The sequence below is a fragment of the Choloepus didactylus genome, chromosome 4, assembly GCF_015220235.1.
Source record: "Choloepus didactylus isolate mChoDid1 chromosome 4, mChoDid1.pri, whole genome shotgun sequence".
NCBI classification, from domain to species: Eukaryota; Metazoa; Chordata; class Mammalia; order Pilosa; family Megalonychidae; genus Choloepus; species Choloepus didactylus.
Window position 1 is genome coordinate 93003393 of NC_051310.1, and position 12431 is coordinate 93015823.

Consider the following 12431-nt stretch of genomic DNA (forward strand, 5'->3'; position numbering starts at 1 on the left):
GGTGGTAGCCTGTGTCTGAGATCAGCCTCCGCACCTAATTTATTTTTGTACATTGCCTTGTTTTTGCCTATTATTAAAAAAAAAAAAAAAAAAAAAAGACCCTCATTCTTTCATTCTTACAGCCAAGCTGAGCCATTAGCCATTACAAATTGTGACAGTTGTTCAACACCTCACAGTACAGTCTCAAGATCTGTGCAAAATTAATTACCTTGGCAGCAAAGCCAGAGGGGCTATCCGATGTATTGGAATGTGGTACATGTTACATTTGAGTAGATGGGTTATTAAAGATCAGTTTTTACAATAGTACAGTTTTTATTTGTTGCATTTTTTAATTGAATTTTTGAGGAACCCCTGAAGGACCTGAGGAACACAGTTTGAGAACAGTGAAGAAGTCCAGTCTCCCTGTTTGACGGATGGGAGGACTGAGGCCAGCGAGAGGGGCAGGGCTTCCCGAGATCCCAGAGGGAGACAGCCACATGCACAGAGGGTGTCACTGCGCCTCAGAATTACGAGTGCCTGCTGTTCCCACGGCCGGAGTAGGGAAACAGCAGGGCCAGACTCACTCCAAATTAGCCGCGCCCTTGTCTGGGCCACGTGTGTGTGCGCACGCGCGTGCACCCGCGCTCTTTGTCTGTCTGTCTGTGCAGCATTCAGCCAGCAGTACTAACGTGCCGCTCTCCTCCCGCAGCGATGCCCTCCTAGCCAGCCGCCACGGGATGGAGGGCTTCATGGACTCAGGGACACAGACGGACGCCGTGGTGGTGCTGTCCTTGGCGCAGGCCGCCGTGCTGGGCCTGGTCTCGGAAAATGAGCTCTTCGGAGCCACCATAAGCGCCGAGGCCTTCTACCCGGACCTGGGGCCCGGGCTGTCCCGGGCGGCCGCGGGGGAGCCTGAGCCGCCGGGCCCCGAGGGCTACCAGCTGGGCTGCCCAGGGCGGGCCCTGGAGGAGCCGGCGGAGGACGAGGTGCTGGAGGTGGAGGCGGCCTTCGAGAAGCACACGCGGAGGAAGACGCGGCCCCCCGTGCGGCTGGTGCCCAAGGTCAAGTATGAGAAGGTGGAGGAGGAGGAGGAGCAGGAGGTGTACGAGGTGTCCCTGCCCGGCGAGGACAAGCAGGCGGGCGCAGCCGAAGCCCCCCGCGACGCGGCCGGCGGCAGCTGCGAGCCCCTGGTGCAGAGCAGCGCCGTCAAGATGATCGACCTCAGCGCCTTCAGCCGCAAGCCCCGGACACTCCGGCACCTTCCGCGAACCCCGCGGCCGGAGCTGGACGTGGCCCCCTACGATCCCCACTTCCCCGATGCGGCCCGGGACGGCTACCCCGAGCCCAGCATGGCGCTGCCCGGGGCGGAGGCCATGCACCCCGAGTGCGGGTTCGAGCCGCCCCCCCTGGCCCCGCGGAGCGACCCCGAGGCCCCCACCCTGGAGTCCCCGGAGCCGGTGAAGCCGGAGCAGGGCTTCGTGTGGCAGGAGGCCGGGGAGTTCGAGGCGGACGCCGCGGGCTCAACGGTGGAGCGCCACAAGAAGGCCCAGCTGGATCGCCTGGACATCAACGTGCAGATCGACGACTCCTACCTGGTGGAGGCTGGCGACCGCCAGAAGCGCTGGCAGTGCCGCATGTGCGAGAAGTCCTACACGTCCAAGTACAACCTGGTGACGCACATCCTGGGCCACAACGGCATCAAGCCCCACTCATGCCCGCACTGCAGCAAGCTCTTCAAGCAGCCCAGTCACCTGCAGACCCACCTGCTGACGCACCAGGGCACGCGGCCCCACAAGTGCCAGGTGTGCCACAAGGCCTTCACGCAGACCAGCCACCTCAAGCGCCACATGCTACTGCACTCGGAAGTCAAGCCCTACAGCTGCCACTTCTGCGGCCGCGGCTTCGCCTACCCCAGCGAGCTCAAGGCCCACGAGGTGAAGCACGAGAGCGGCCGCTGCCACGTCTGCGTCGAGTGCGGCCTGGACTTCTCCACCCTGACCCAGCTCAAGCGCCACCTGGCCTCCCACCAGGGCCCCACCCTCTACCAGTGCCTGGAGTGCGACAAGTCCTTCCACTACCGCAGCCAGCTGCAGAACCACATGCTTAAGCACCAGAACGTGCGGCCCTTTGTGTGCACCGAGTGTGGCATGGAGTTCAGCCAGATCCACCACCTCAAGCAGCACTCACTCACCCACAAGGTAAGGCCACCTGGCAGGGGCCTCTACCAGTGCCTACCCCCAACCCACCACCATTCACTGCTGGGGCTTTGTTCAAGGACTGAGGCTCTGTCAGCACCCCCCCCCCCCCACGGGTGCTCAGATGAACAGTTCTTATTTTTATAACTACATGTTTATTTTGATGAGTATTTTAAAATATAATTGAAATTAGTTTTTAAAATAGTAATATCTTATTTGTAGGAAAAAAAAAAGTGAATCAAATATTTGAAGACCCCCCCCCTTGAAGGAGCCGAGGAACCCAGTTTGAGAGTCACTGAAATAGCCCACTCTCCCTATTTTATGGATAGAACAAGGCCAGAGGGAGCTCAGCATGCCACAGAGAGAGGGACAAGATGGTTGGAAGCTCCTTTTGCTCCTTGTAATTACAAAAGTATATCAAAACCAGTGATTTCACAAATACCCTTTAGGGAAAGGCTAAATATATTTAATTTCTGTAAAGGAATAGATGTCAGGAAAAATATCTGTTATGGAAAAGTATAAGTAGTTCTAGAATATGGCTAAACCAGGCAAAGTGGTTTGTTAAGATGGAAGACTGAGCGACTGTCTGATCCAGTTTATCTGTAGAACCAACCTTGACCCTTGACTCTGCACTCCCCTGCAGTCCCCTCCCTGCCTCTAGCCCACTAGCCACTACCTACCAGCTGTCACCCCCTCCGAGAGACCCCACATGCAAGCAGGTGGAGTGAGGTGTTCTGCAGACCCCACTTCTGGCACTTGGCTTAATCCAACGAGCTTAATGATTTGAAGCTGAACGTGTATAGATATTTTTCTCTCTGTAATGGCTGCCTGAGTAATGTTCCAGGTCAAACGTGTGACCTTGTTTTTCACAGTAGACGCTACAGTGAGTGGGGAAGCAACAACAGCCCATGGGCCAAGAATCCCTGTTTCCCCAGCTCTGGAACAGGGATGAGTTCTAGGTTTCACGGAGCTGCCTAGATGTAATGTTAAGAAGGATTCTGAAACTGAATCTGGGCTCCAAAATAAAACCTTATGATCAATTATTAATGTCTGCAGGGGTTCAGAGTGGAGAGTAATAAGCTGTATGCTACACATTTGCCATCTTTCTCCACCACAAAGGGATGTAAAAATCCCCACAAGTCCACAAAGTGTTAAAAGATAAATAATACTGTCAAGAAAAGCTGAAAGCAAAAATGAAAGCCTACTAAAATTGAAAACATCCCTATCAGCTTAAATTTGTACAACGTGCACACCATGTCCTTCTAAACTCCCAGAGGGCAGGGCCCCCTGGTGGTCACACAGGTCTGTAATGTGTTAAGCTTGACCGTTAAGCTGGTCAAGACAGCAGACACAGCCCCTGCCCCAGAGGAGTCCCTGTTTAATAAGAGAAGTAGGCAGACATGAGAACCATTAAATTACAGTACAAAACTTTGTACCAAACAAGAGGTTGGGGCAGCAGATGTGACCACAGACACATGTTTGTCCCATTGGGTTTCTGCTTAATTACCTACTTGACAAAGAGAGACCAACTCCCAACTTTCATACTTTCATCCACAGAAGATAATTTGGACCCAGGGGGTCATTTCCAGACCCCAGAAAAGCATACCGATAGCCCTAACCAGAGGGTTTTCACCTGGAGTCAGTATCTTCTGAGCCTGCATTTCCCGAACTACATCAATGATAAAAATCACCTGGGGCCCCTTTTCAAGAATAAAAATCCCTGGGCCCCATCCCAGGCCCCACTGAATTAAGGCTCTCCAGGGAGGAACCTGAGAGACTGTTATTCAAAAAGAACCACAGATGATTCTTATTACCAGGGAAGCTTGGGAAACACTCTCTCAGGGGGTTTGAGAACTCTTGAAATACTATGCAGACCAGAGCGTGTCATTTTTCCTGGGGTGTCCATAGCTTTAATCATATTCTCAGAGTAGTCTGTGAACCAAAAGACCCCCAAGAGACAGCAATGAGGAGAAAAACATATGTACATGTCCTTGATCTGATGAAACAGTCCACAGCCAAAAAGCTAAGCCTGTGTCTTCTTGACCACAGGCCCTTGATACCTAGAGTGGTGCCTGGCTTATCGCAGGTACTTGGGAATGAGTGAATAAGTGAATGAATGGATGGATGAGTGAATGAATGGATGGATGAGTGAATGAGGAATGGACAGACAGATGAATGAAGGAATGAGTGAGTGGATGGATGGATGGGTGAGTGAATGAGTGGATGGATGAGTGAATAAATGGTTGGATGAATGAATGAATGAATGAATGGTTGGATGGATGATAACTGACTGAGTGAATGAACAAATGAACACACACACACACTCGCCTCAGTGGGCTGGTCCAGACCTACACACGTGTGGGTAGGAACGTAAGGCCTGGCCTTTTTCTTCTTATTACTACAAGGCTTCTTGGAGATCTAAGCTCTGCCCCAACATTCTCCCAGTGCCCAGTAACCCAGGAAGGATCACTTCTGAGGCCGTGCCTACAGTGTGGCCTTAACCACTGCCTGTCCCAACAGGGCGTGAAGGAGTTCAAGTGCGAGGTATGTGGCCGGGAGTTCACCCTGCAGGCCAACATGAAGCGGCACATGCTGATCCACACCAGCGTCCGGCCCTACCAGTGCCACATCTGCTTCAAGACCTTCGTGCAGAAGCAAACCCTCAAGACCCACATGATTGTACACTCGCCCGTCAAGCCATTCAAATGCAAGGTACCAGGCACTCAGGCCCAGGGCTGGGGACCTCGTCATGGGGGCCTGGGGTCAGTGTGACTGCAGCAGCCAAGGCCTACTGAGGGCTGGCCTGGCCAGTGCAAGCAGGAGGAGCCCTAGTCTGGTGAAACTCTGCCTGGAGAGGCTGGGTGGGTGGGCAAGGTGGGGGTTCGAATCCAAAATCTGATGAAGCTTGCTTCTTGAAAGCTGGAGAGGGGGTGAAGGTAACGTTGCAGCCGCAGAGAAAGCGCCCACACCTTGAACTCGGTGCCATTGGAGACCTGAACCCTGGTACTGATAACTCCAGGTCAGGGGGGGTGACCAGGGAGGGATGACTCGTTTCTCTGCCTCTCGGGCCTCTGGGATCCCAGAGGAAAGTTCAAAGTGAGCACTCTCCAAAGTGAATGGGGTTCTGGCCCAGGTATGGAGGTGGGAGTGGGCCAGGTCTGGGGAGGGCGGGCTCCCTATGCACGGGCTGATGGCACCTGGCCGGTGTGTTGCAGGTGTGTGGGAAGTCCTTCAACCGCATGTACAACCTGCTGGGCCACATGCATCTGCACGCAGGCAGCAAGCCCTTCAAGTGCCCCTACTGCTCCAGCAAGTTTAACCTCAAGGGCAACCTGAGCCGGCACATGAAGGTCAAGCACGGTGTCATGGACATCGGCCTGGACAGCCAAGGTGGGTGGACCACGCACGGCCGACATGGCAGGAGCGGTGATATGGCGCCCTCAGGAGTCTCCCGTCCAGGGATGGGAGTGGGGAGGCTTTCCAAGGCTGAGGCCTCATTGGGGTGGGCTCAGGTCTGGAGAGAGGGGACCCCAAAGGACCATCACACTAATAATGATGGGATCTTTATGTATTCTTCAAAGGACTTACGTGGGCTCCCATAAACAGTAATAATAAAAATAACTAACATTTTTTTATTGAGTGCTGTGTGCCAGGCATCTTGATCCTCAAGATGAGGTTGGTTCTGTTATTAACTCCATTTTACAGACGCAGAAACTGAAGGACAGAGAAGTTAGGAAACTCTTGCAAGATCACAACACACAGGAAATGACATTGTATCTTATTAATGTGAGATAACATTTAAAATAAGTAGATAGGAAAGAAAGTAACAAAAGGTAAAATGGCATCTGGAAAGATAAGGGAGGGCCAGGTGAGGCTACAACTCAAATTACACTGTGGGAAGTGCTGTGGATGTGCAGAGATGAGCTCTGAGCTTCCTGGCAGCCAAGGCAAAGAGTGACACAATCGGTCACACTCTTCTCAAGAAGTGCCTGTTGAAAAGAACGTAGCCCATGTACCTGGGAGAGAGCAGGTGGTCCTGCCAATAAGATCTGGGAGAAATTTCCAGAGAGGACCCTACATCTCAGCAGTTGGTAGAAGTTTCATGGGACTGTTTGTTACAACATCCTAAGCATTAATGACAGCCTTTCCCCTGAGCTCTGGGGAGTGAAAACACTTCTCCTGGGCCACAGCCAGAGCTAACTGCTAGTCTCTCCCCTCACTGGGAGAGGGGGTACTTTAGAGAATCTATAGGGTGGAGACAGCCAAATGCACTTCAGAATGGATACTTGTAATAGTCTGGAGCTATTACAGTTTGTTTCTGGTGCCCTTCTGAAACATACTGGCTGGGACGTGCCTCGGCAGGAACCCGGGGAGTTGACTTGCCATAAGGGATTATTCACTGGAAGCCGATCAGATGTTGGGGACATCTGCAATAACCCTGGCTTCAGTTTTGGAGCAGCTGATCAGTGAACAACCTGGGGTTTCTGGCAGAAAGAGGAGTCCTCAGCTGTCTTTCCCCCCCTGCCCCCAGTTGTCTATTAAGGCTGCTCCTGGTCTGGAAAAATGAAACCCTGTTGGCTGTACATCCATGCTCTCTGTAGCCCCTTGCAACTCAAAACATGGTGGAAGAACCAGCAACATTGGCATGTTAGAAATGCAGAATCTCAGCCCCACCCCAGACTCACTGAATCAGAATCTATGTTTCAAAGATCAGGTGATTTGCATGAGCAGGAAAGTTTAAGAAGCATTGAACTAGACCAGTGATTCTCAAACTTGAGCATGCATCAGAATCACCTGGAGGGCTTGTTGTAAAACGTGCCAGGCCCCAACCCAGGTTTCTGATATAGTCTGAGAAATTTGCATTTCCAACCAGTTCCCAAGTGATGCTGATGCTGCCGGTTCAGGAACCTCACTCTGAGAATGACTGCACTAGACCCTAGAGGACTGGTTCTCAAACTTGGCTGCACATTAGAACCATCTGGGAGTTTTAAAACCACTGATGCTGAGTTGGCTCACCCTCAGAGATTCTAACGTGATTGACCTGAGGGTGTAGCCTGGGCTCAGGACTTTTTAAGCACCTTAGATGATTCCCGCATGCAGCAGTTTGAGCCCCTCACTTTGTGACCCTGCCATGTGGGTAACCCACCAGGAGGGAGAGGAGCAGAAACTGGTCCTTTTGGAAATAACTGGAGCCATCGAGAGCACCCCTGCACACCTCGCTCCCAGGGGGTGGTTGAGGTGCAAACTTTCCACATGAGGGCAGTTACAGGGAGCCATGTGATCCCTTTCTTCTGGACTGTACCAGATGATGGAGAATATGCCGGGATTGGCACTGGAATGCTCAGGCTCAAGCCTGCTTGCCTCTCGCCTTGGTCTGAGCAGCTTAGGCTTGGTGCTCATCCAAGATGAAGGCAAAATGCATTCTAGATGGAACTGCCTAGTAAACTGTGGGTTTCTAGTTTGGGAGGTGAATCCATGTCCTTCTAAAAAATAAATAAATAAAATGGTACAGACTATCCCCTGGAGCCAGCTGACAGGAGTTGAGGTATTATAAACAAGTGGGGGTTGGGGAAACAGAGCTCCAGAGTGGAAATTTTTCCTGGGAACTTTAGTTTATTTTTATAATCACTGTTATGATATGAGGGTGTGAGGAAGAAACCACCTGGAGCCTATAAAGTTGGGCTCATTGCCCTTGTTTTATAAAGCCAGGAAGACTCAGTGGATCAGGATGCTTTGGGTGCAAGTAACAGACACCCCCATTCAGGTTGGTTTAAACAATAAGGAAATAGACTGTTCAATGACTTGAAGTCAGGCCAGCTTTGGAGTTGCCTGATTCAGTTCCTCAATGATGCCATCAGGCACCCTCTGTGTCCACAGCAATAGCTGTGATTTCCCTCCTAGTGACAAGGTGGCTGCCACTGGCCATCAGGGTGATGTGCTTCCTTATTCACATCCAGTGGGAGAATGAGTGCCTTCTCCCCTTTGATCTCTGAGAACAATGAGAACTCCTGGAGAACTCTCTAGCAGGCCTTTCCTCATGATTCATAAGCCAGAATTAAAAACATGCCTATTCCTGAACCACTCGCTAGAAGGGCTGGGATTACCCTTATCCCAGTGGTTCTCAACAGGGACATTTGGCAATGTCTGAAGACATTTTTAGTTGTCACAACTGGGGCAATTGCTACTGGCATCTAGTGGGTAGAGGCCAAGGATGTGCTAAACATCCTGCAGTGCACAAGACAACCCCCACAACAAAGCATTATCTGCCTTAAATGTTAATAGTGCCGAGGTTGAGAAACCCTGCCTTAGACCCATCAGGGCTACCCTCCTGGGCTGGGGTCTATTTCCACCCAAAACATATAGCCTCTCCTCTGCAGCCAGGGGCAGAACGCACATTAGGGCCAGCCAGCCTCCCAGGTCCCAACCCCCGCCACCGTCATACCCAGGGCACCCCTTCCCTCTTTAAAACCAGGCCTCCCCTGCAGATTTACTCTATCTAGTTTTCATTACAACAGGAAGAGCTTTATAATAAGATTCCAATTTGATAAAATTGTAAGAGGCCTCTTAAGGGTTTTTGCCTCATGCACCTTGGTTGACCTATCTTGGATTTTTCTTTGTTCTTGGAGTAAGGCCCAAGAATACCACTGGGCAGAACTGGGTTAACACACCAGTCATGGCAGGAGGTCAGAGGAAAAACCTCTCCCTCAGCGTTTTGAGGCAGAGGAGCCCAGTGGTTAAAAGCAACAGCTCTGGGACCCACAAGACCACATCTGCTGGTGACCTTTGGCAAGTTGACCTCTGAACCTTGGCCTTACAGTGTGGCTAAATTCCATGATATGTATATAAAGTGCCTGGCATGCAGTAGGTGATAAACGAGTGGTGTTGCAGAGACGGAGCACAGTGCAGCAGGCCTGCATGGGACATGTGCAGTCCTGAGAGCCACTGCAGAGAATGAGTAAGTAGGGCTTAGGGTCTGAGGAGGACCAAACAGACTTCAAGGCCAGTCCTGCAGCTCCCCACCACAGCTTTAGGGTTGGGGTCCAGTGATCCATCTGAGAAGATACAGGAGGCTGGTGCAGCCCAGGGTGGGAAGGCTGCTGAGAACCATCTGGAAGCAATGACTGGGAGGTCCTTTCTTCAGAAAGGTCATCAGCTTCCTGTGTAGGGGTGAACAGCTCCTCCCACGAGACAGCACCAGGCCTAACTATGGCCATCTCTTGCAGACCCCATGATGGAGCTGACAGGCACCGACCCATCTGAGCTTGACAGCCAGCAGGAGATGGAGGACTTCGAGGAGAATGCCTACGCCTACACCGGCGTGGACGGCAGCGCCGAGGCCAGTGTCCTCACTGAGCAGGCCATGAAGGAGATGGCCTACTACAATGTGCTATAGCGTGGGCCAGCTGCCCGAGCGGGCAGGGCGGGTGAGCCCCATGGGCTGCAGGCCGCATCTCCTGCCACTGAGAACCAAGCTACTGCCCCACTGTCCCGCACCCTCTCCTCCTGAGCCGTTTGCACCACTAGGGGCTTTTAGACCAAATGGAGACTGTACTGCTGGCCTCAGCTGTGAAAGGGGCACAGGCCCCAAGCACTCTGGTGAAAGAACAGAGACTAAGTCTGGGGCTCCTTGACCTGCTGCTGTGGGAGGGCAGGAGAAATGCCAATGGGGAATGCATTGGGACAGGTCATGAGGGCAAAGACTCTTGGGGTGACTCCTCTCAAGCTGGGGCAGCCAGTGTGGGCAGGGCCATTCCTGGTGGTTCTTTAGGGGTCCTGGGCCCCTGACACTGGAGGAAGAGATCCCTTGAGCCATGCCTTGTTTCTCTTCTTGACCAATTCCTGCCTCCAGGGCTGTTTGACCTCCTGTGCTGGTCAGCACTGCCCACCCCCCACCCGCCCCACCCCATCGATGGGCAGCCAGGCAGGGCCACTCTGCCTTCTACCTCCTGGTGCCTCCCTTGCTCTCCTCGAGTCAGGTGTGCATGCAGCCCCAGCCCTGGCCTGCAGGGAAGCAGGATGGAGCCCAGTTCCCCGAAGACACCCTCTCCAGGCAACCCCCAGAAGGCCCATGTCCTACAACCCTGTTTGGAAGTAATTTTTTTCAAGCAGGTACCCCTAAAGTGGATTTCTGTCCTGAGCTGGGACACCACACCAAGCTCCCCCAACATGAACAAACGCGGGATGTACCTTGTATCCAGACACACACTGACAAAGACAGATGGAGGCCGCTTGAGTGAGGGGGCAGGGCCAGGGGAAGGTCACTGGGGACCAGGAGAGGAGCTGTCCTCAGGGGGAGGCCCAGGGACTACCTGTCTGGGAGAGGAGAGGCTACAGTATTTTCTTATTAACAAGTATCCATTTCAAGGAGGGGGACATCCAAAAGTCAGCTGGCTTCCAGGGAAGAGCAACCTATTTAAAAAGGAAAATGACCATATAGAAAAAATTTTTTTTTAGCAAATGGGGATATTTGGGAGGTAATTTATTTTTTTTTCTTTTGCACTCTGTATTCCCTATTATCTTGCATTTTCTTTTTCCAAATGTAAGCTTTCTTGTGTGTGCATGCATTTTGCCTCCCCAACCCAGAGCAGCCTGGCAAACAGGATGCAGCTCGGTGGAGGCTGGCTCGGGCCTGGGAGTGCAGCTGCTGACAGGAAGCCTCAGGAGGCTGGGGATGGGCTTTGTGGGGCAAAGATAAGGAGCTGGGCAGGCTCTCCACCCCCTGCCCGGCCTCTGCACAGCCCACACAGTTGCCAGGTTCCACCCAGCCAGCAGCTCGCTCCCTCATTTGCCTGCTCTCATCCCCTCTGCCCCCACCCCAGCTCCTGCCCCGGGACCCGAAGACTGCAAGCCCAGGGCAGTGAGATAGCACATTCAGGAACTCTAGGGCACCCAGACCCCCACCCAGCAGCCTCCTGCGGCTTCAGTGGAGAGGGGCAGGCAGGGCCTTCCCCAAAGGCACAGAAGGAGGTGAAGCCACCAGGTTCAGCCCAGAAACCAGGAGAGGGGAAATGGCCTGGGGAATAAAGGAAATGCAGCCAACCCCCAGGCTGTATCCTAAGCAAAGGACCAAGCCAGGCCCCAGGGTGGCCATGATCAGGACCGGGGAGGACCAGGCAGCCCGGGATCAGGCAGCCAGGTGCCCGTTCCCTCTCTCCTAGAGCTCATGCTAAGCAGCAAACGAGTCAACGAATGAAGGGGCCAGGGGCTTGTGGAAGCTTCTCCTGCAGTGTGGCCTCCCAGACCCCGAGGCCATGTGGCCCCCAGGTGCCCGCCATGATGACCCTCAGGTGGCAGTGATCCCTCGTCACTGTAGAAGACATTTTCTCCTGCTGAGCAGAAGGCATCATCCCTGCAAACTACCTCTTCCCACAATGTCTTTATCCCCTGGTACCAAAAAGAACCCTGTACCTCCTCCTTCTCTTTCCTGCCAGCGCAGCGGTCTTGGACACCGAAGGGAGAAGGTCTGGCCTCCAGGGTGGGGGGCTCTCCTGTCTGCCCCCAGCCCGTCAGCGCTGGCCCTCTGCGAGGTTCTATACTTGAACACCCCCCTGCCCTGTGCCTTGGACCTGGGCAAAGCAAAGAGAAGGAAAGAGCACAACTCACGATTGGAGGTGGGGGGTGGGCTTGGCAAGGCTCCTGTCCTCCTGTCCCCTCCCCAGCCTTTTCAAAAGAGGCGCAGCCTCTCGGGTGACTTGGGAAACTCCTGGACGAATTCATTCTAACTTATTTTGACGTGTATACAGACCAACTGTTTAGAAATTCCACTTGTGCAGAGCCCTACTGTGTTTTTATGTTCCTGTTTAAAAGAGTTTACTTAGCAATAATTATAAATAAATGAATATTCTTTAGTGAGGTGACTGCGAGTGCTTCTTTCCCCAGCCCGTAAGATCCTGGCCCTCATCCCTCCCCCAGAAGGAGCTCTCAACAAGGCTTCCTGGCCTCAAACATGGGGCATCACTCTCCAGAGCCCAGAGGGCACCAAGACCCCCCACCCCCCTGCATGGAATGACCACCTGCGGGGCCAGGCGCCAGAGCTGGCTGCTCAGAGCCCCAGCCCCAGAGGGGTGTGTGGGCCAAGGCTCCAGAGTTCCCACCGAGCAGAGAAAGACTGCTCCCCTTCACCCACCCACATGGCACGAGGACAGATGCCAGGCTGCGTTTCAGAGGCTGCGTCCTGGGAAGCTGCCAAGCCTTTGCTGCTGATGGGCAGGAAGGGGCAGGAAGCCATTGGCTTTCTCCCAAGAGTGGGGCCTAGCC

The 12431-nt window shown here is 53.2% G+C and overlaps 1 protein-coding gene across 1 annotated transcript in view; it reads left to right on the forward strand.

The window, feature by feature from the left end:
- The window catches only part of ZNF710 (zinc finger protein 710), a 71446-nt gene extending 59424 nt beyond the window's left edge, over positions 1 to 12022 (forward strand). Inside the window, exons 2-5 of the mRNA XM_037833047.1 lie at positions 689 to 2177; positions 4695 to 4886; positions 5390 to 5564; positions 9398 to 12022. Of these exons, the coding sequence (XP_037688975.1) occupies positions 717 to 2177; positions 4695 to 4886; positions 5390 to 5564; positions 9398 to 9567 (1998 nt within the window). The 5' untranslated portion in view covers positions 689 to 716 and the 3' untranslated portion in view covers positions 9568 to 12022. The remainder of the gene's footprint in view (positions 1 to 688; positions 2178 to 4694; positions 4887 to 5389; positions 5565 to 9397) is intronic.
- The last annotated feature ends 409 nt before the right edge of the window (positions 12023 to 12431 follow it).